General features: G+C 35.1%; 1 protein-coding gene across 3 annotated transcripts in view; it reads left to right on the top strand.

Moving 5' to 3' along the window:
- IL1RAP (interleukin 1 receptor accessory protein) overlaps nt 1–21990 on the top strand; it is a 134265-nt gene extending 112275 nt beyond the window's left edge. For 2 of the 3 annotated variants that reach the window (XM_037525280.2, XM_037525281.2), the window contains exons 9-11: nt 6098–6247; nt 7490–7633; nt 9970–13133. In XM_037525280.2, coding sequence (XP_037381177.1) covers nt 6098–6247; nt 7490–7633; nt 9970–10337 — 662 coding nt within the window. In that variant the 3' untranslated portion in view covers nt 10338–13133. Of the gene's footprint in view, nt 1–6097; nt 6248–7489; nt 7634–9969; nt 13134–21190 lie in introns of those variants that run through there. The other variant, XM_037525283.2, reaches the window with a different exon arrangement.
- The last annotated feature ends 1558 nt before the right edge of the window (nt 21991–23548 follow it).

A 23548-nucleotide genomic window follows, 5' to 3' on the forward strand; every position in this document is an offset into this window, starting at 1 on the left:
CATTGACAAGGCATTCCGTGTACTTTATCAGGAAGATGACAGGAGGAGGCTATTGCCTAGAAGTAGAGGAACTCATGGGATAGCTCTGTTGATAGCACTATTTCATCTGATCAGTTAAAGCAAAGTATTGAAGGCGAGGCAGCTAATGTAAAAGGGTTAAACATGCAGTTGTGTTATAATAGAAGACTGGTAGGGACTATGGCAGGGCTTGTGTTGAACTTTTTGAGAACATGCCAAACCTGTTTTAAAAGATGTACCATTTTACATTTCTGCTAGCAATTCCTAGTGCTGTACTTCCTTGTCAACTTTTGTAGTTGTCAAACTTAAACATGCTAGCCATGCTAACATGTGGTGATGGTATCAGATTGCATTCTTAATTCACTTTTCTCAGATACTAATGATGTTGAGCACATTTTTTATGGACTTATTGACCATTAATGCATAGTTCTTTTTGTGAAGCGCTTATTAAAAAATCTTTGGCCCATTTTTTTTACTGGGTTCTTAATGAGCTTTAGGATATATATAGATATAGATCAATGGTATAGCTGTAGCTATGTAAATATAGACATAGATATTCTTTGTCAGGTATATATGACTTGGAAATATTTTTATTCATTTTGTGAACTTATTTTCTTTTGGTGAACAACATCTTTAAAATTTTGATGAAGTCCATTCTATTAGTTTCTTCTAAATCCTGCTTTAGCAGCCTTTATTTTATATTTTTTCTTTTATAAGGTCTATGACTCATTTCAAGTTAATTTGTTTGATAGCATGATATGGGTTAAGGCTTAGTACTTTATTTTCTGATATAAAAACTGGTGGTTTTTGTTAGCCTCGTTGAAAAATCTTTCCTTTACTGTTGAATGTTTTTGACAACTTATCCACACACAAAAGAAAATTATTGCTATGAGTGTAGAACTATTTTTGTATTCGTATTCTGTTCTATTAAACTGTCTATCTTTAGTCCAAAACAATTTTGTCTTTATTAACAGGTTTAAGTAGGTCATGAAATCAGATACTATATAACCTCCTATGTTTTCTTTTCCAAGATTGATTTAACTATTTTAGCTGGGGACCGTATATTTTTTTCATATAGATTTTAGTATCAGCTTGTCATTTTCTAAATAAGAGCCCTCTGGGATTTGCATACAATCAGAATGCATTAATTTGTAAATCAATTTGGAGATCATTGAAATGTGAATATTTTGTTTTCTAATCCATCATATTTATTTAGGCTTATTCATAATCTCAACAATGCTTTAGTTATTTATTTGTTTGGTTTGAGTTTATAGTTCTTAAACACATTTTGGTAAATTTATCACTAAATATTTTGGTGCTATTGCAATGGCATTTTTTTTTTTAAAGATTTATTTATTTATTTATTTATACAAGCACTGGGTACAGTCAGAAGCACAGGAGGGTGAGAGAGTTCACCAGAGCCAGAGCGGGGAGCAGAGCAGGCAGAAGGACCAAAATACACTGCTGAGGGGAGTAGTGGGCAGCAGGAGAGGTCTGCGTGCCATGCGGGACCCTTCTCCCGTGGCCGGGGAGCATCCAGGGATCGAACCGGAGCCGCAGAGGCTTCAGGCAGCTTCGCAACCCAGCACTCAACTGCTGCGCCACCGGGGAGGCCCTGCAATGGCATTTTTTAAGTTTTATTTTCTACTCGTTCACTGATTGAAACAAATGTAAATAAAATTGAATTTTAATTTTCTGTATTGATCTCAGTGGTTGAACTTCCCCAAATTCACTAATTAAATAGGTTTCTCTTTGTTTTATTTTTTAGTTTTCTTAAAATTTTTTTAGACTTTTTTTTAACCCATAAATAAACAGACTTCTATTTTCTTTCCACATTTTTCACCTTTCATTCCTTTTTCTTGCCTGTTTCATTCTTTTGGACCTCAAGAACAATGATCATCAGAACTTTTAAAAGAACAGCAATTCTTATATTGTTTCTTAGAGAACAAGCATTCAACTTTTATATATTAAATATCATCCTATTAGTAGCTTTTTTTTTAAAGATGACTTTTACTTTCATAAGCAATAATCTTCTATTATTGGTTTACTGAGTTTTTGAAAAAAAATTCACAATGATGTTGAAATTTCTCAAATTCTTATTATCTCTGTCCATTAAGTGAACCATATGATTTTTCTATTCTGTCTTTGTGATGTACACTGATTGAGTTTGAATTTTTGATCCAGACTTGCATTCCTGGGATAAACTTCTGCAGTGTCATGATTTTTAGTTTTTCACATATAGCTGAATTTGATTTGCTAAGATTTTATTAAGGATTTTGCTGATGCCTTTGTTCATGAAGGAGACTGGTCTAAAATTTTCTTTTCTTGGCCTCCAGTTGAGTGCTGGGCTGCGCAGCAGCCAGTTGAGTGGCGCAGCAGTTGAGTGCTGGGGTGCGAAGCTGCCCGCAGCCTCCGCAGCGCCGGTTGGATGGCTGGCTGCCGGCAAGGGTCCCACATGGCGCGCAGACCCTTCCTGCTGCCCGCTGCTCCCCTCAGCAGTGTATTTCGTCAGTCTGCCTGTTCTGTTCCCCGCTCTGGCTCTGGTGAATTCTTTCACCCTCCCGCACTTCTGACTGTACCCAGTGCTTGTATAATAGAATAAATAAAATCTTTAAAAAAATAAATAAAATTTTCTTTTCTTATGAAGTCTTTGATATAACTTGGATGCTATTCTCTTCTTTGCCATTATATGAAAGCTAAATATGCAAGGCTTTGTACTGTTCCAAAGATTTGAAGTAACTTCTTACAGAGTACCAGAATATTCTTCTTTCCTTATCCAGGCCTATAAATTCAGCCCAACTTGATAGTCCTGCACTTTATTTTCCATCTTCTTAGCTCAGTGTGACCACTGTACTTTTGGCTTTCTCCCTTCAGTGTCACATTCCTAACAGTGCCTGCAGGTAAAAAGACACGGAAATCCTGGAGCTTACCTTGGTTGTGTCCTTCCTCTCACAGATCACACTGCTGAGCTACCAGTTACCCAAATTTGAAAAAACTGTTAGGTATTATGGAGAGGAGGCTACTCCTCTATCAGTTACTCTTCTAACGTCAGTAGCTAAAGTCCAAAGTGCTCACATTTTAACACACTATGATAGCTAGACAAATCACATCTACATGTCAATTCAGTCATAGGTTTACTTAGCATGTGCTTTGTTTGCAATTTAAGAAAATGTTCATTTCCAGTACAGTTGCAAAAATTATCAAGAAGTTCCAACCATTCAGAAAGAACACCATGTTCGGTGACAGGGAATAATTGAAAGTATTTGGTTGTGAGACTTCATGAACAGCAAGTCCCCAACTTCAATAATGGAGATGAAGAGAATGACTTAGATTTCCAAGAAGAAGCAAAATTGTAAACCAAGAACTCAAATCAGGGAAAATGATTGGAGCTAAGGAATTGGGCTGTTTAACTGAGGATGATTAGCTGGAAATTTAGGCTTTGGAGACAGTCATTACTATAGAACAGCAACAGGATCAGAAAATTCTGATTCACAAAGTAAAAGCAGAGCAAGCAGCTACATTTGTCTACCTTCTGAATCATATTATCAGTGAGATCAAAGGCAAGAGCAGTCGGGGCATCCATTTTGGTCAAATTGCATCATCTCTTCCTGACTGAAAACCCTTTGGTCTGGGATTGCATCAGAGTAAAATTTTTATCCCAAAACATCAGCAATTCTTGCTGAGGCAGACAGAAAATTTGGGCCGAAGTCCCCTCTTTCCTTGCAAAGCAAAGCTTTATGTGAAAGCTTTGTAAAGTACTTCCTGCATGTGATGCAAGCCATTTAGAAATTCAGACTTGCAGATTAATTCTCTTAAGAGTTCAATTAGTTAAGTAGCATTAGGAACTTCTTGATAGCATCAAGATGGCCTCTCAAAATACAATCTGTAAATATGATACATGTAATTGTATGATATAAAACAAAATTTAAAAGCCCCACTAGAAATAAAATTGGCAGTAATAAAATGAATGTAGCAGAGGGGTAATTTGTCACTTGATCACTGAGCAAGATCTCTATACTATAAAATTCCATTTCAAGTAAGTACAGCCACAGAAATTCTCCCCCTCACCCCTGGCACCCAATTATAAAATATCCACTCAGAGGGTAACAAATTACCTGAGAAAATAATGATGTCAATGTGAATTACTCCAATCTACCATTGACGTAATATGTACCCAGAAGTATCACGCACACAGAAATTTTCATGCTGGCCATCCAAACTGATTTCAATAAATTATCAACAATTGCACTGACATAACTACTGACATTTTCTGATGAAGTTTTGTTATTTTCAAACACCATTATTCAAGGAACATATGATAAGATTAGTATCTTGAGTTTAGGGTAATGAAACTGAAACTCTACAATCTGCCCTTTAATCAGAGAACTTTAGGTTTAGCTCCAGGCTCCTTATCATGTTGCCCCTGAGATAGACAGGTTTTAAAGGATTTTTCCACCAATATATGATTAGTAGTTGAATTCAGTATTGTGCAAAGATCTCTGGACCTTGGAGTTAGCAACAGTAACAACCTAACCTTGAACAAAATATTTCCATATCCTATTTCAGCAAATACTTCACACCTAACAATATTTAGGTGACCACTTTTCTCACCCCCCTACCTAAAAAAAAAATTTTCTTGTTCATATCATTTCCATCACATTACTCTGATTTATCTCCTTTATAGTAATTGTCACTAGCTAAAGCTCATTGTCTTATTCATTTCCTTATTTATTTTCCTGTGTTAGAATATTAGCCCTAAGTGAGCAGAGGCTCTTCTGTCTTATCTACCATTATATCCCCAGCACCTTCTGGCAAAGAGAACATGTCAAGAAGCAATTGTCAATCAACTAATACATAATTTAAGCCACATTTCCTTCAGATCCAAAAATACCATTCCTTTTTCCAACTCTTAAGCTTCATTACCATATGCTAAGAAAGCAGCTAAATAAAATTATGGATACATAGTATGGCTCTAGACTTCTCTTAGACTAGTCTCTATCTAAAAGTTTGTATTATATAGTTTAGTGGGAGTGAGAGAGAAGTAGGTTTATAGGGAAATTATAATTAAAAAGCTGTAATAGAATTATAAACAAAGGGAAGAATGGTGGTTTCTACCAGGCAGAAGTCAGTTTGCAAGAAGAGTTTTATCCTAGGAAGGATTATACAACATAATAACATTTTAGCATGGACATACAAACTGAAGAAAAATGACTGTTCAGCAGAAACTGGAACATGAGCAAAGGCATAAAGTTGAATGTGCCTTATGTTTTTGAGGACAGGGCAATGGCAAATGAGACAGGAGAGCAATTCAGTTGTGACAGACCTTATTTACAGGAATTTTTCTGATAATTTCAAAGAAACCGCTTAAATGTTTATCATAAAAATAAGCAGATACTGTGGAAATCTCTTCATACCTGGATATTGAAAGTCAATCTTTGGAATATTTGTCCTAGATTTGTCAGTCTGGGAGATGCTTTCAGAGATGAGCATTTGGTGGATATCTTCTATTCTTAACTGATGAAATTAAGATTTTTTAAACCTATTTCCAAATACAAAGAAAGGGAGTTAAATTTCTTCCATATGGTATTGAACAAGAGGATGAAATTAAGGGTAATGAAAACACATTAAGATTTTTGCTCAATTTAACCGTTCCAACAATTAAAAATTCTACTAAAATCATGGGCTGATCCAGGTAGTAGTAAGGATTTCTTGGTCAAACAGAGAACAAAGTTATACTTTCAAAAATACTTCATAGGAAATTCAGGTTTAGGAGATCACCTTCTAAATTCTCCCCAGTGCTAACATTTTGTTTTAAATTGTGTATCAGCAAGCCTATTCAAATCATCTGTTAGTTAAAAATGCTTCATTACCAGGTGCTGGAAACAAAGGTGAATATACATAATTTATCAATAGTATTAAAACATGGTGCTTAAACCTTATGTTATATCTGCTTGTTCACACATATTAAGCCAGGTATGTGACTCAGCTGCTTGACTATTCAGTGATGTGCAGGTTGGTGGGTCACTGTGATCACCACATAGAAATCAATGCTGTTTTTTTTTTTTTTTGTTCACCTCAGTGATAGCTCCAAGGTACACAGTGGAACTGGCGTGTGGTTTTGGAGCCACAATCCTGCTGGTGGTGATTCTCATCGTTGTTTATCATGTGTATTGGCTGGAGATGGTCCTCTTTTACCGGGCTCATTTTGGAACAGATGAAACCATCTTAGGTGAGTAATGCAAGTCTGACATAAATTTTCTATCATCTTTTGAAAATGTTGGTTTCATCAAAACTGGGTGATTTAATCAAACTACCTTTGTTAATCTTTTTAATACTTACTATTCTGTATTGTTGACTCAATGTGTGATTTAGTATAAATTGGTATTGTCTAAATAGAAATATTTTGCAAGGCATATATGTAATTTAAAATTTTCTAGTGGTCACATAAAACTAAAAAGAAAATGAAAATAATTTCAACAATGTATTTTATTTAACTCAGTGAATCCAAATGTTGTTTTAGCATGTAGTGAATATTAAAAAGCTAATGGAGATGTTTTACTCTTATTCTGAGTACTAAACATCTTCAAAACTGTATCATATTTTACACTTACATTTCAGTCCAGAACACTGCATTTTAAGTGCTCAGTGGTCTCATGTGGCTTGTGGCAGCTTTATTAGGTGATACAGATTCACAGTCTTTGTGCGCAAGTATAATCCAATCACTGGCAGCCTGAACATCATGTGAGAACTTACCAAAAAGATAGTCTTACACTTAATTGCTTTTCTGAAGCAGAATCTGCATTTTAACATATTCTCAAGATCCATATGCATAGTAAAGTTTAAGAAACACTGTTCTAGTCAAATTTGCCTGGTGACAAGAATGGAACATTTAAACATACAGCGTTTCGACACACTCCATAAAGACTCATTCTATATGCCTATTAGACACAGAACCTTTATTTTAATGACAGGTTATTTTTATAACTAGACAATGTAGAGAAAAAATGTTTTATTGTATCTAAGCATATTTTTAATTGTAGTTATTTTCAGGTATAAGTAATTTGGTTCTAAAACTTTAACTCAGTACATATTTCCAGGATATTAATAACCTATTAGAACAGGAACTACAAATATTCTGCATAGTATTAATCATTAGTTTCTATGATTGACTCTTTGCTTCCTGATTCTGTTAATTCATAGTCGAATGGACCAATCTTTATTCATCTTCACTATAAAATCTGAACTCAGTAAGATGAGTAGAAATCACATCAGATAAAATTTGCAATTACACCTTAAAATAGTCATTTTGCCTGGAGACCTGTCATAAGTGGGAAATCACATTGAAATCAGTCAGACAATTTAGACAGGTAAAAATGAAATGTCTAATATCCAAAAATTTGATGTAAGAAAAAAATGCATTACTATTGAGAAGTTTGCCTAACTTAGATTGGGTCTGTGTTTCTTTTGCTAGATGGAAAGGAATATGATATTTATGTATCTTATGCAAGGAATGCTGAAGAAGAAGAGTTTGTATTACTCACCCTCCGTGGAGTTTTGGAGAATGAATTTGGATATAAACTGTGCATCTTTGACCGAGACAGTCTGCCTGGGGGAAGTAGGTATTTCAGATGAGTAGAAGTGAAGCTCTCCTGAAAGGCAAAGGGGATCTTTAGCATTGAATGGTGTATGAAGGGTCATAGCCCAGCTCCAGGTTGGCATCTCTGGACATTTAATGCCCAGTTCTTTACTGTAATAGAGACTTTGCTAGGAATAAACTGCATTGTAAGATGTAGACTATTCAAGTGCAGTTTATGTCATTAAAATATTTTCCTGTAGGAGCTTAAAGAACTCTAGTCAGAAATGTGAGAATACAGAGTAGATTAAATTGCATTAAATGTCATGGCTTTAAATGTCCTTTTTACTTTCATTTAGATCTTTAGAAAGTTTTAAGTCAATCTACATTCATTTGCCTAGAATTGTCTTTACGGAGACTGATTTTAAACAAACCATTTTTACCAAAACTGAGTTTCAGAAGAGAGTGCATGATATCTTCATATTACTCACTGATACTAACTAGAATATTCCCCTTTGGCATTTGCTAATTTCCTTTTCCTTACTTTTATTTTCTACAAAATTCTTTTCCTTGGCTGTGTTTCTTCCTTTCTATCAGCTTATACATTTGAGATATAGCTTAAAATTTTACAAAGATGAGAATGTTCTATTAGTTAAAAAAGCTTAAATTGCTGAATATCTTAAAATAAAAGTACATATGTAATTTTCAGATCCACACAGTAACACACAAAGTGATGGGCCATTTGATACATAAATGTATCATTTGTGAGCCCACCATTAAATTCATACTGTTCTAATGTATAGAATGTGTCTAGTATTCAACATGACAAAATAATTTTCTTCCTCTAAAACCTGTTTACAGTAACCATTTCACAAAGTTTTTAAAATGCTATATAGGTAATTGAAATGCAGAATAGACTAAAAATTTTATTTTCATTTTGAATTAGCTGAATTTCTTATTTTATCATTCCCCCCAAAATGCATCATGCTTATGTTCTACAGTAGGTGTCACCTTCAGTATAATTTTGTCAGGAAATGATTACTTGATTATAAAATTAGAGGGACCATGTCACTATTTCAAGAATACATTCTAAATCATTTATTCATCCATGTATTCATTTCAAGTCTTTCAAAAATATTTATTTACTGTATGAAAAGGTAATGAAGATATACAGTATAACAGTGTAAGACCCTCAAATAGGGATTGATAGTTCCTTGAAGAATTCAAGTTCTGCATAATAGTCTTGCATCTTGATTTTGATTTATTCTTGTGATCTTTTGCATTTTTCCTGCTGTTCTTAATCTATCTCTGGATCTATTTCTATGCTTATAAGTGGTCAGCCTCCAGCAATGCTGCTTGATGTAGACCATTACTTATTTCTGCATTCTCCTCCAGGCTAAACGTGCTAATTTAATTGCAAGTCTTTCCCCACTGCCTCTGTACCTGCAAAGATTCAGGGGCAAAATGACTGTTTATGGGAGTATGGAAAGCCATGAAATAGCTTTTCACAACACAAGTGTATTCCCTGGTGTTGGCTCCTATCTGAACCCCAGGTAAAGGATTATACAGTCCTTGATAAGCAACCTGGTGTAGATGGATTAGCCCTGAGAATTTAGTGACAGGAACTAATCAGAATCCTTGACAACAGAATAAAATTATGCTGCATTTCTGTTTTCCCTGCTTTTTCTTCTTCTTTTCTGACTTGAAGAAAGCATTTGTCTGTTAGTGAAGGCAGACACATCTGCTAGCAGCTGCTGAGACACATGGCTTCATAGTAATGATAAGAGTTTAAGGAGAAAGAGCCATGGACTAATTTCGGGTCCCGAGCAGATACAGAATAGAAAGCTGAGCTGCGAATGTGATGCCAGCCAAAGTGTCAGTCAGTTGGCTAGGATTTTTTAAGTTCCTATGCCAGTGACAGTGATGCCAATCTGAGTCAGGAGATATCTTGGCAACAGAGAGGGACTTGAATGTATAATTTTTGAATGTCCACTGGCACTAAAGTTGATACATGGGTGTATTTGAGGAGAAATGACCTGATTTGACTGAGCCACAACATGCAACATAGTTGAAAAACTGATTTCCAGACAACCTGCCTATTTCTCATGTCCCAAATAATGCTTTTGAAGACCAAGGTTGCAGAAGTACATTTTGACTTCATGCCTGTTTGGCATTCATTTTGGGGGAGACTACTTGCATGTGGCTTTCATTCTCCCTGAGGAGAGTGGTATCAGGTGAAGGCAGTGATTGGGTCTAAGTAAAAGTTTCTTAGTTAAAGTTCTTAGTAAAAGTTTCACCCCTCAGTCCCCTACACTCGAGCCCCATGCCTTGGGGAGGTTCCTGGCCAACACTAATCCCCACGGTGTTTTCTTTCCCAGTTGTCACAGATGAGACCTTGAGCTTCATTCAGAAAAGCAGACGCCTCCTGGTTGTCCTAAGCCCCAACTACGTACTCCAGGGAACCCAAGCCCTCCTGGAGCTCAAGGCTGGCCTAGAAAATATGGCCTCTCGGGGCAACATCAACGTCATTTTAGTACAGTACAAAGCTGTGAAGGAGACGAAGGTGAAAGAGCTGAAGAGGGCTAAGACGGTGCTCACGGTCATTAAATGGAAAGGGGAGAAATCCAAGTATCCGCAGGGCAGGTTCTGGAAGCAGCTGCAGGTGGCCATGCCAGTGAAGAAAAGTTCCAGGTGGTCTAGAAGTGGCGAGCAGGGTCTCTCCTATTCATCTTTGAAAAATGTATGAGAGGGACCATGGAAGGGGTAAAACAAACCAAGGGTACTCCAGAAGGGAAGAGCGGCCCCTTTTTTTGTTCCCAAATTATTGCATCATGGACAGAAAAATATTCCTTTAAAGCCTCCTCATAGGGATAAATTCAGGTGACTGCACCTGGCCGTTAAGCCTCCTCAGTCAAGACTAAGGTTGAGAATGATAGTGCCGCCACTCTGTCACCAGCTTTTCATGTCCCTATGTTCTTTGCAGGCAAAGACTGAGCTGATGTGAATTTCCCCTTATGTATCCTCTACCTTGTTCCTACATCTCCATTCTCTCTTCATTTGTTTTTAATCTCTTTATTACTGAGTTTGCTGTTGATTAAAAGACCCCTTAAAGTTAAGTTTTTTGTTAACAGGATCATTATAAGTTTCCAAGTATGGTTTTCTTTTGCCTTTTATTTTTACTCATCTAGAATCTAAATTTATTTTAGTTGAAAAGAATGATCTCTTTTGCTCGGCCTGCTTACGAAGCACCATCCCAGCAAGTCTGACACTCGCTTAGGATGACGCAAAACAGTATAACTGGAATTGATCCTTGTAATTGGTTTAAAGGACTTGCCTTTATTTTCTCTTATTATAACCCCTGTGTCCTCTCTCTCAGGTAATCGATGATAAATTTGTCAACTTGAAAAAGATGTCATAATTTCTTATTACAGTAAATTCTTGCATATCTATAGGTCAACCCATATTTATTCTGTCTCCATGTCTACTGTACAGTGTATATCAGTAATTGATTTTGCAACTGGCTCCACACTTAGTTCAGTCTGATAGGATCTTTTACTAATGGTGCTAATAGAGAATGAAATAACAGCAAAATGCTTTTAGGGTGGTTTCTGGCTTGTGAGAAGAGCACAGAACAGGATGTTTGGCAATTTGTCTTTTAATTTCAGTCATGCTAATGTGACTATTAGGAAAGTGATTTCTCTTCACTTGTTTCTACCTCCTCATTGTAAAGTGTGGAAGTTAGATTCAGTGACCTTGAGAGTTGCTTTTAGCATTAATAGTCTAAAAAAATTAACTGGATGCCCAGTATTTTCCATACTTTATTCACTGATACAGTTTCCTCACTACAAACAAGTCAGTCTGAAAAGTCATTGTCAATAAATCTTGTTTTAGTTTGTTTTAATTAAACTTTACTCTTCTTAAAAGTTGGAAAAGTGAAAACTAAGTCCAGAGTTTACAGAGTGGTGAATATGTTACATACAGATTAATATATATATGTGTGTGTGTATGTATATATACACACATAGTTAAACACGTGAATTCTACTATAGATGTATACATACATACATATATACACACATGGATTATATATGTGTGTATATCTATATCTTTATATCTATATATGCTTATGGCTTCAAATAACTATTGTCATAATATTATCAACCACTGGAACTCTTGTCCAGTTTTTACTATAATGCTTTTGTCTCAGTGTTGTCTGTACATTTGATATTATTCATTATTCATTCATTCACAGCTCACAAAGAAGTAGTTGTTTGGTCTTGCCTTCCCAAAATTAGTTTCAGTAACTTGCTACTGCTACTACAGTTGATCTGGATACAGTGAAACCTGTTGTGCACAGAGCTGTCATGGTCACTGCTGAATGGTAGCTAGTCCTCTGGCATTAACTAATCGCCTACTGTGTTTTCAAGCACACACACTTAGAAACTAAACTGTGTTAATCTCAGTGCTCAAGTCATGGAGAGATAAATCTCAGTCTGGGCTGTTAAGTAATAAGGGAAAGGAGAATAATACGCTTATACATGAAACTGGTATCCTATAAAACCCCTTATCTTAGTGGTGGGTTTATAAGCAATTCTAAAGCTATCGCCTATATTTAAGTGGCTTTCATCAGTATTAAAATGCACAATAAATCAGTTCTTGATGGAGGAGTTATTTATTATTTAAAATTGAAAACAATTTTTTATGATTCTTAACTGTAGAATTATGGTATGGAGTCACTCTTAGACCTATATTTTGGCCTTATTAATTATTTTTTCTTAATACTTTCCTATTAACCCTTCACTCACCAGAACAGAGGAGAATTGACTCCAGAAAAACTTTGAATATCAACTCTTGCATGAGCTTTATGTAAATGAGGGACAGTCCTGTCTCAAGGGGCCATTCTCTTGCCAATGCTGCAGTTTTTTCGCACTTTTGAATTACATATTTTTTCCCAAATGTTGTTGGGTGCCCCTAGAAATTTGTTGATTTTTTCTTTTTCAATTTACTTTCCTGCCTTTGGTATTGAACTTTTCCAAATGCTAAAATCTAAAGCCTCTCAAATATAAATGATATGTTTCATCCTAAGATAATTTTTCCCAAGATTTTTTGTTTATAGTCCAGAAGATGCCCAATATAGAATATTTGAGGAAAATGGGGAAATGATTTATAATTTAGACTGCAAAAAAAAAAATGCTCTCTAATATTTTTTTAAAAAAATGTTGTTAATGTTAAAAAAATAAACGTAATGGCTTTAGGTCTATGACATAAATATCTCCTGACAGAGAACCATGATATATAGTCTCTAATTATGCAATCATATACAATTAATTTAATTTTCTTCTGTATTCTAACTTAGATGATGCCCTAGGACTCTTAAATAAGCACTCCATTGTATTGGGAAACAACAGCTTCCCTCCATTTGTTAATTATTCATTTTCTTTCCATAGGTTTTAATATTTTAAGGTTATCTTTTTTATTTTATTCATAAGCTTTTGTATTTTCCATTTGATTTGTAAATTTATTTTAAAATAAACCATTTATTTTCAGCTTTGAATTTTATTTTGTGCATGTGTTTTGTCTTTATTTTTATGTTTGTGTATAAGAACTGAGAATAAAAATTAATAATACACTTATGAAAGAAATGTTATAGGTTACATTAAGTTTCTTTTGTGAGAAAAATTTGATAAAAATGGGAACTTTATCTCAAGATTATTTTCTTTACATGCGAGTAAAGGAGTAAAATATTCCTTAATTAAAATGGATGAATGGATGAGTTCTAGTTATCAGAAGAGTGTGTGTGTGTCTGTGTGTGAAAGAGAGATGAGAGGGAGAGGAGAAAGATTCTTTTAAAGCTAGTACACAAGCCTATTCCATGGAATTAAGTAGATTACAGGAATCTCTTATCTTTTATAGGTTTTCATGCAATCCTAAGACATTTGCTTTGACATAAGATCAAGTAATGTCCTGACTTTAGTTTGCAGATGATAATTAGGATCAAAGAGGCATTATTTTTATCATAAATTTCAAGTAAATAAGCAATAACTATTTGGAAATGCATTTTCTTTTGAGTGAATAGTATTAAGTTCATAATAACAGGGAGGCCCTTGCCTTGCTTTTCTTTTTCCAAGAATATTAATTAGGGTCCCATAACTAAACTAGTTAGGTTAGTAAAATTATTCCTACTGAAGAATTTTCCTTTTTTCAAACCAGTCTCCAAAGAATAGACTAAGGATCAATGAATGGAATTTACAAGAAACCATATCTCTATTCATTCAGGTAACAACTTTAATGCAGAGTTGAACAATGATGTACTTAACTTACTTTGGAGATACTAGGTCCCCCAATTTTTAGAGGTGTGCAAGGAGAGATTTAATGGATTTTACTGAGATTTTTATATGGACTTAATGCATTGGATAAGTGGTGTTAAGTTCAAAGGTGCTTGCTTGCAATGCCGAACATATTAAATAACATTCTCAAACACACTAGTGACTATTTAGCTAAATATTAGTAGTGTTAATATCAGTAGTTTGGACATCAAGGTAATCTGACTATTACAGACCTTGTTAAAACTCAAGATATTTTCTTCAGTCATTTACTAATGGCAATAGGTGTTTGACACAAGTAAATTCACAGCATGATAGGACACATTCAACAACTAGCCTTATTTCTGTTTCTTTGCAAAGAATAAGAAATATCTTTAGCTGTGGAGTAGGAGATTGTTTCAGTAGTAGTTCTAACATATCTTTTAAAATGAATAAATATAATTTTAAAAATGATACTTTCTTGTATGTCCACATATTAATGTGATTCTTTAAAGTTACCATCAATGGTTGATTCAGAGTCAATCAACATTAATAGATACATTATTTTAGGATTGTGTTAAATAGATTTGAATGATAATTTAATCAAATTATTAAATGGTTGTCATGTTAGGCATATGAATTTAGTTATCTATAATTTGTTTAACAACCATACAAGTTTTCTCATATGCATTTTATAAATGTGTGAACTCAGACTTAAATATCTTAAGATAGAAACTGACAAATAGATAAACCAATGTTAGAATTCATATAAATCTTCTAAATTAGGTGCTCCCTCACCTTTTGTTAACCACATTTCAAATTTTAAGAAAGAACGGGAGCCTCCCCTGGTGGTGCAGGCGGTTGAGCGCAATGCTGTGAAGCTGTCCGCAGCCTCTGCAGCGTCGGTTCAATCCCGGCCAGCCCACAAGGGTCCCACAAAGCATGGCAGACCTCTCCTGTTGTGCCTGCTGCTCCCCTCAGCAGTGTATTTCAGTCAGTCTGCCTGTTCTGTTCCCCACTCTGTCTCTGGTGAATCCTCTCACCCTCTCCCGCTCATCTGGCCTGTACCCCAGTTCTTGTATAAAATAAATAAATAAATCTTTAAAAAAAAAGAAAGAATGGAAGGGGAGAAGAAAGATAATTACTACTCACTGATACACCAATAACCAGACTAAATAATGAAATTATAGGCCTAGTTTTCTTCGAGGTAAATTCAGGGAGATTATGACTTTTAAAGGCAGGGTTATTCTGGAGTTTTGATTAGTTTCAGACCAGAAATATGCCCTAAAAACAAGATTAATAAAGTGCAAGAAAACTGGTCTTACCATTCTATAGCCACACCTCAATACCTTGGGGCTAAGTAGAACAATAAAATTTATTATTTCCTCACCAAGTAGCCTTCATATCCTAAAAAAGTTTTGAAAATATGAAAGATATTAAAATATGCCATAAAGTGGACAGCTATCTTTAAAATACTATGTGAAGACCAAAAGCATAGACCAACCTCCATTCAAGAAGCATTTTCTCCACTGCTTATTTAATTTCGGGAATACCACTATTCACATCTATTTCTTTAGCATTACCCATTGTCAAATGCAAACCTTACATTTTCAGAGTGAGTACCACTACATTTTTTTTTACAAAAGGAAAATGAAAAAGTCACAGACTCTAAAGACAATTTTCTATAGAATACCTAGGAGACTGTTTTATGTTACTGTTAGCTGTTTTAGACAACATGTTTTTCTAAAGTGATTATTTTGAAGTTAAACACAAATGAAAAATTTGAATACAGAGTCCTTTTGTTTTGCTTTATAGTTCCTAATTTTATTGAGCATATAATGATATAGTTAAGGTTTACTTAGCATTCTAATATTTTATTTGATTTGGGGGGGTTACATTGCTCACAACACTGTTATAGTGTAGGGGTATAGGTTCACTACTGTTCAGATGTATGTTACCACCAACATCCATCACAAAGAACAAATAAACCCCCACCATAGTCCATTGTGTCCACTTTTCACTTTGTTCCTATTTGCCACTTTCTTTCAATTTCTAAGTGTTTTCTTGGTTTAGACTTGTCTGTTCCTTTATTTTCTTTATATTTCACTTGAATGAAGACATCTAGTATTGGCCTTTCACCTTCAGACTTTTTTTGCTTACCATAATTTCCTCCGGTTCTATCATATTACCATAAGTGGCAAGGTTTCATCTTTTTTATGGCTGACTAGTATTCCATTGCATACATACACACCAAATCTTAATCTAATCATTTGTCTGGACAATTAGATTGTTTCCAAAACATATTTATCATAAATAGTGCTACAATGAACATAGGAGAGCATTTATCCCTTTTGAAAGAATGTTTTTGACAGCTTAGCAAGTCAAAAACAAGGAGTGAAATTGCTAGATAGCAAGGAGTAAAATTGCTAGATCATATGGTATATCTATTTTTTTTATATTTTGAGACATTCCATACTATTTTCCTTAGGGGATGGACTGTTATTCATTCCCACAGTGTAGGGGGGTAACTTTTTCTCCACACCCTCACAAACATTTGTTATTTCTGGTATTTTATTGATATGGGGCATTCTCACTAGAGTGAGGTGGTATGTCATGTGGTTTTGATTTGCATTTCCTTGATTCTAAATGATGTTGAACATTTTTTCATATGCCTGTAGGTCATTTGTAGTCTTCTTTGAAAAAGTGTCTGCTTAGCAATTTTGCCCATTTTTTGATAGGGTTCTTTGCTTTCTTTTTATTAAGCTAGTGAGTTCCTTGTAGATCTTGGACATTAACTGCTTAAGTGCTATATAATGTGCAAATATTTTCTCCTTTTCAGAGGGTGTTTTTTGTTGTTTTAATCCTAGTTTCTTTCACTGTGCAGAAGCTCTTTTGTTTGATGTAGTTGCATTTGTTGATTTTTGCTTTTATTTTCCTTGCTTTTGGAATATCATCCCAAAGCATACCTGAAGCCAGTGTTGAGGAGTGTTATGTCTGTTTTCGTCTATATATTTTATAGATTCCAGCCTTCCATCCAATCTTTAGTACATTTTGAATTTGTGTTTATGTTGTGAGAGAGTGGTCTAGTTTCATTTCTCTGCATATAGGTGACCAGTTTCCCCACTACCATTTGTTGAAGAGACTTTCCTTTCTCTATTGTATACTCTTGGTTCCTTTGTTTTACATTAACTGTCCATATAAATGTGGGCTTATTTTTTGGCAATCAGTTATATTCCATTGGTCTGTATCTCTATTTTATGGTAATACTACATTGTTTTGCTTAGCTTTGAAGTCTGGGCATTTATCTCCATCCCTCTAGTTTTTGTTTGTTTGTTTGTTTGTTTTTTGTTTTTTGTTTTGTTTTGTTTTGGTAAGGACTGCTTTGAATATTTGGGATCTTTTGTGATTGTAAATTTCAGTAATGAATCCTCAGTTTCCTGAAGAATTCCACTGAAACTTTGATAGGTATTGAATCTTTATATTGTTTTGGGTGTGGTAGAAATTTTAGTAATGTTAATTTTTCCAAGACACAAATAAGATAGATATTTCCATATCTCAATATTTTATATTTCTTTTAATAATGCCTTACAGTTTTTTATTGTACAGGTATTTCATCTTTGTTAAGTTTATTCCTAGGTACTTAATTTTAAAATTTTCAATTGCAAATTGGATTCTTTTCTTGATTTCTTTCTTTTCTGAGTTGTTTGAATAGAAGAGCATAACAGTTTCTGTATGTGGATTTTGTTATCTACAAATTTGCTGTATTTACTATTTCTAATAGTTTTTTTTATTGGATTCTTTAGGTTTTTCCATGTTAATTATCATGTTCTCTGCAAATAGTGATAGTTTTACTTATTTTCCAATTGGGATTTCTTTTATATCTTTCACTTTCCTAATTAATTGCTTTAGATCGAACTTTCTAATACTATGTTGGACATTCTTATCTTGTACCTAATCTCAGAGGAAACCTTTCAGTTTTTCACCACTGTGTGTGCTGTTAGCTATAGATTTGGCAAGATAGCCTTTATTATGTCAAGGCATGTTCCTATCCCCATTTTATGGGAAGGTTTTTTTTTTTTTTAATCATAAATAGATGTTGAATTGGCAACTAGATCATGATTTATGATCCTTTTAATGTATTATTGAATTCAGTTTGCTAAAATTTTTTGAGGATTTTTACATCTATGCTGTTTATCAAGTATATTGGTCTGTACTTTTCTTTTTATGTGATGTTTGGTCTGCGTTTGGTATCAGTGTGATATTGACCCAATAAAATGTAATTGGAAGCATTCACTCTTCTCAATTGTTGGAAGAATTTGAGAATGATAGGTGTTAATTCATATTTGAATACTTCAAACTGACTAGTGAAAAAAATCTGGCCCTTAACTTTTGTGTTTTGGAAAATTTTCAACTTTCTTGATTTTATTTGGTTTGTTCAGTTTTCTATTTCTCCCTGACTTCAGTCTTGGAAGGTTGTATGCTTCTAAGAATGTATCTATTTCAGTAAGGCAGTTTATAGGTATAAAGATGGTCATAGTAGTCTCATGATCCTCTATTTCTGAGCTCTTCATTGTGTCTTTTTCTTTTTAATTTCTGATTCTATTTGTTAGAGTTTTCTGTCTTTTTCTTTTAGTGATCCTTGTTAGAGGTTTGTCTTTGTTGTTTGTTTTTTCTAAGAATTGGCCTTTGGTTTCCTTGATCTTTTAAACTTTTTATTTCTATTTATTTACAGTCTAATTTTTATTATTTACCTATTTTTGCTAGCTTTTTGTTGTTTGTTCTTTATTTCTAGACCAGAGTAAATGCAGGTTGTAAGATTAGATTATTTATTTGAGATATTTCTTGTTTCTTGATATGGACCTGCATTTCCATATACTCTTAGTATTGTTTTTTTTTTTTTAAGAGTTATTTATTTATTTGTTTGTTTTATTTGTTTATTTATACAAGCAATGGGTACAGTCAGAAGCGCGGGAGGGTGAGAGAATTCACCAGAGCCAGAGTAGGGAGCAGAGCAAGAGAAGGACCAAAGTACACTGCTGAGGGGAGCAGCAGGCGCTGCAGGAGAGGTCTGCGCGCCTCTTAGTATTGCTTTTGATGCATCCCATAGGTTCTGATAGCTCCTATCATTTTTTTACTGTTTCCAGGTATTTTTGAAATTTTCATTTAATATCCTCATTAGCCTAGTAGTCACTCAGTAGCACACTGTTCTCCATATATTTGAGGTTTACCTACAGGCAGTTCTGTAGATGTAGTTTTTTTATTGACCACTGATGGCTTCTGTTAGTTGCAGTTGCTGAGTAGGCAGTGTTGGGGAGGACACTGTATTAGTCCCAAAGCTGATGCGAATTTGCTCATGGGGGGTACTGGCTCATGTCTGATACCCCTCAAACAAAATGAAAGCTTATGCCAAACCTGGATGTGCAAACCTTGACTCATCAGTCTTTGCACTATCTGTCTACTTCAAGAGGTCAGTGCCCGTTCTGAGTGGTGGTTGAGGGGGAGGACAGTCTAGATCTCCTTCACTGTGCTTTTCCTCACTGAGAACCCTACCTGTGGGACTCACCTAGCTATTCTTATGGATTTTCCTCCTTTGAAGGGTGTGCTTCTCCACGTCTTTTCTATTTTTCCTGCTCCTGGTTGTCCTGACTGCCCAGCTCTCTATGTTCACTACACTAACCATAGCCTCTAGGCATCCTTGCCACATACCTTATTTCCAGTGAATTGTGAATCTTCCCCATGATCACTTCGGTGCAGAAGGTGCTGATTTCTGATGTCTAAGGGGTGTTTCAGTCTTAATCTGTGCTAAAGGATTATCTCAGTGTAGTATCTATCTGATTAACTATTAAATGTTCTTATATGCAGCAGTCCTTTTTATTGAAAAACAAAAAGGTTATCTCATACTTATCATAAGACAGTAGACTTCATACTCTCCCACCCTCAGGTTTATGAAAGGCAGTTAATAAAAATCTATGTAGGACTAAGTGAGGATAAAGGTGCTACCACCAACCCTCATATGTGCAAACACACATACACAAGCTTTGAAGATATGTGAATATTTAGATTTATCTTTTAAGGTCAAATTAAAAATTTTCCAAAATACTGCAACCTTGATAAAACCAGACAAAAGTTCTAATAAAAGTGTGGGCACGAGTTTCTTCCAATTTTCCTGCAAATTCATGTTAAATTCACTAATTAGAAAGAACTAATCTGGTAAGTAGCAGAGCTCTTCATTCCCCTTCAATTTCATAATGATCAAATTCACTGCAAACCTTTCTGCTTGTATTAACAGACTGAAAAGTTTTTCTGTCACTCTGTCATTGGCCATTAAGTGTAGGTATTCAACATCACTGTCTGTGGTATCTGTTTTCAAGGTTGTCAATGGTTGTGATCTATACATTTGAAATTTCCTTCCTTAAGAAAATAACTTTGTGTAAGCCTCTAAAATCATAGTAAGTCAAGGACTGCATTTATTTTAAGTACTTTTCATTGGAATCTGTTCAAATCTACCTTAGTGGCTATTAAAATTGAATGCTTTGCCAGAAGTCTTAATTGATTAACTGATTCTTGCCCATTGTCATTGCTGTTGCCCCTTAAGTTGATTTTGATCAGTTCTTCACAGATGCACACACACACACACACACAAGAAAATTTTGAATGACAACAAAGTCAATAATATCATCTGTTGTCTCATTTTTTTTTGCTTCAAGTGATATAACTTGTAAATCTTAAGAGGCAATAATACTGTATTCCTCTTTATTGATCAGACGATATCTGTAGCACTGTATTCAGTCCTGATCTGAATGTTACTCTTAAGAGACACTAGTATAAACTGAATATTATTCAGAGGAACATGATGAAAGTAGGGAAGAGACTTAGTACTATGTCACATGGGGAATTAGATAAAATTCTAATTTAGTCTACAGATGAGAAGAAAATACAGTGCTATCACAATAGTTGTGAAATATTTCAAGAATTTGAAGATAACACATAAAAAACCAAAAGATAAATTGGTAAGGAAGAATGTTTCAAAACACAAAAAGAAATTAATTACAAACAAAGCTGAAGTTATCTACATTTAGAGGGGATCAATTCCTCATTTTTGAAGGTAGCAGATGCTTGGTAACCACTAGTAAAAGTGGAGTCAATGAGATTTCCCAGCTAGGTATATTGTTTAGCACTGAGATCCTATGTTCTCAAGTGTTTATTCATCGCCTGTCCTTTTTTAACAAGGACAATGAGGAAATGTATCTTATATAAGTTTTCACTACGCATTGTCCTATTTTTCATTTCCCTATAGATACAGTGGAAGCAGTTTTTGACTTCATTCAGAGAAGCCGAAGGATGATTGTTGTCCTGAGCCCAGACTATGTGACAGAGAAGAGCATCAGCATGCTGGAGTTTAAACTGGGTGTCATGTGCCAAAACTCTATTGCCACCAAGCTCATTGTGGTTGAGTATCGTCCCCTTGAGCACCCACACCCAGGCATCCTGCAGCTGAAGGAGTCTGTATCTTTTGTGAGCTGGAAGGGAGAAAAGTCAAAGCATTCTGGCTCTAAATTCTGGAAGGCCTTGCGGTTGGCTCTTCCCCTAAGAAGTCTGAGTGCCAGCTCTGGCTGGAATGAGAGCTGCTCTTCCCAGTCCGACATCAGTCTGGACCATGTTCAAAGGAGGAGAAGCCGTCTGAAAGAACCCCCAGAACTCCAGAGCACAGGGAGGTCTACAGGTGCCTCTCCAGCCCCAGGCATGATGTCCAAGCACAGAGGGAAGCCCTCTGCAGCCTGTCGCTGCTGTGTCACCTACTGTGAAGGAGAGAGTCACCTTAGGAGCAAGAGTCGGGCAGAGATTCATAGCCAGCCCCAGTGGGAGACACACCTCTGTAAGCCTGTTCCCCAAGAGTCAGAAACTCAATGGATACAAAATGGCACCAGATTGGAACCCCCTGCTCCCCAGATCTCAGCCCTCGCTCTTCACCATTTCACGGATTTATCCAATAACAATGACTTTTATATCCTATAATTCCTTGTATGGTGGGTGGTGGCTGAAATCTCTACCAGCCCTCTTTGTGTCATGAACCTGTGGGAATGATTGACATTTTTTATCATCTAATGAACTATCAGATTTTGTCCCCTTTATTGATTGTTGAAAACTATTTATTTCTAGGAGACAAAGACCTGAAGGACCTGAATCCAGAAATATTGCCTCTAATGGCCTCAGAAGAGCACACTCTTCTTGGGTCCTAGAAGGTCAGTATTTGAAAGTTGCCTAAAGTCCAATCCTCTGTTTTATCCACTGGTTTAAGATTGAACAAATGATCTGAATGTGTTTCCTTTGAGTTAGTTGATCATCCTTATGCTCTGAGTCATTCGGGTGTACTTCAGCTGTGACACAGGGTATGTATATCCCAAGGGAATGATATGGAAAGGATATGGTTCTGGTATAAATTGCAGGACCAAGCTAAACAGAAAGCCTATGCCAAATTGTCCATGGAAGAACCAAATACACGCACAGAGAGGTACATGGTGTTTTCTGTCTCACTGTAAAATAGTGTTATCTAAGCTGCCTAAAGTTGTAGCATCAATAAAGTTATATTTTTATGCCATTTCACTTGTACTAACAAATTTTTATCTCTTCTTTCCCTTCTACATTTTATGACTTTTGAATTCATATCTGAAGAGTATTTCATCTAGGTAATCAAGATTTGATTTAAATATTAGGAAAGCTGGGGTGTCTCCAATTTCTTTCCAATGTGTATTAGGAAAAATCCAGGAAAAAGAAAATAGGACAGTGAGAAAATGTTTTAAATGAAATCAAAGTTGACACAATCATCTCCTAATTTTATACAGAAGTGATAGTTGTCAGTGTTCAGGGATTAGGGTCGGGTTTGTACATAAATTCCTTCTTCCCATGCAGGAAGGCATGGTCAGTTCAAACACCTACATGGATCAGAAGGTAAGAAAATGTAGAAAAGTAGACCAAATGTAAACATTATACACATGCTCTCCATCTAGGATCAATGTTGTATGGAAGCAGGTATAGGTGAATATTTCTTTAGTATAAAAAATTAGCATATCATTAAAAGTACATGACATTTGTTTTCTAAGCCAGTGAGATAATAAAGATCATTAAGCCTGTAGGTAATTTAAAAGTATATATTTCTTAAAAAGGGAGCAATCTCTGCTCAGCATCATCTTGATTATTGACATTGATTTAGCCTCACTTTGATGGATTGTACAGATTTTCCAAAAGAATCTAAAAATATACATATTTTTAGGTTATCTCTCAATTTGGGAATGAATTAAACTTTAAAAGAAGAGAAAGAAAATAGTAAAGAACCAGTCTAAGTACATGAATACATGTTTAACCTGACACTAGTATATAATTTCAGAACTAAAATACTCACCCAAATATTTCCGATTAGGGATGTTAGCACATCTATCAATACCAAGACTGGAAAACTTAAGCTAATCCTAAGGACATAGTTTGGTGACATCTGAACACACAGAATAGGGCTTATCTGAACTTACACTTCACTGAGGAAACAAATCTGGGAAAGAGGGTGTCATCCATCAACTCTCCAAAAATTCCCTGCCTAGTGGGCTTACTGAGAAAATTAGAAATGCAATCTGCTATTCCTGAACAGGAGTAAAGTAAAAAG

This window comes from Talpa occidentalis, unplaced genomic scaffold (genome assembly GCF_014898055.3).
Source record: "Talpa occidentalis isolate TD23 unplaced genomic scaffold, MPIMG_talOcc4v2.1 talOcc4.4, whole genome shotgun sequence".
Classification (NCBI taxonomy): Eukaryota; Metazoa; Chordata; class Mammalia; order Eulipotyphla; family Talpidae; genus Talpa; species Talpa occidentalis.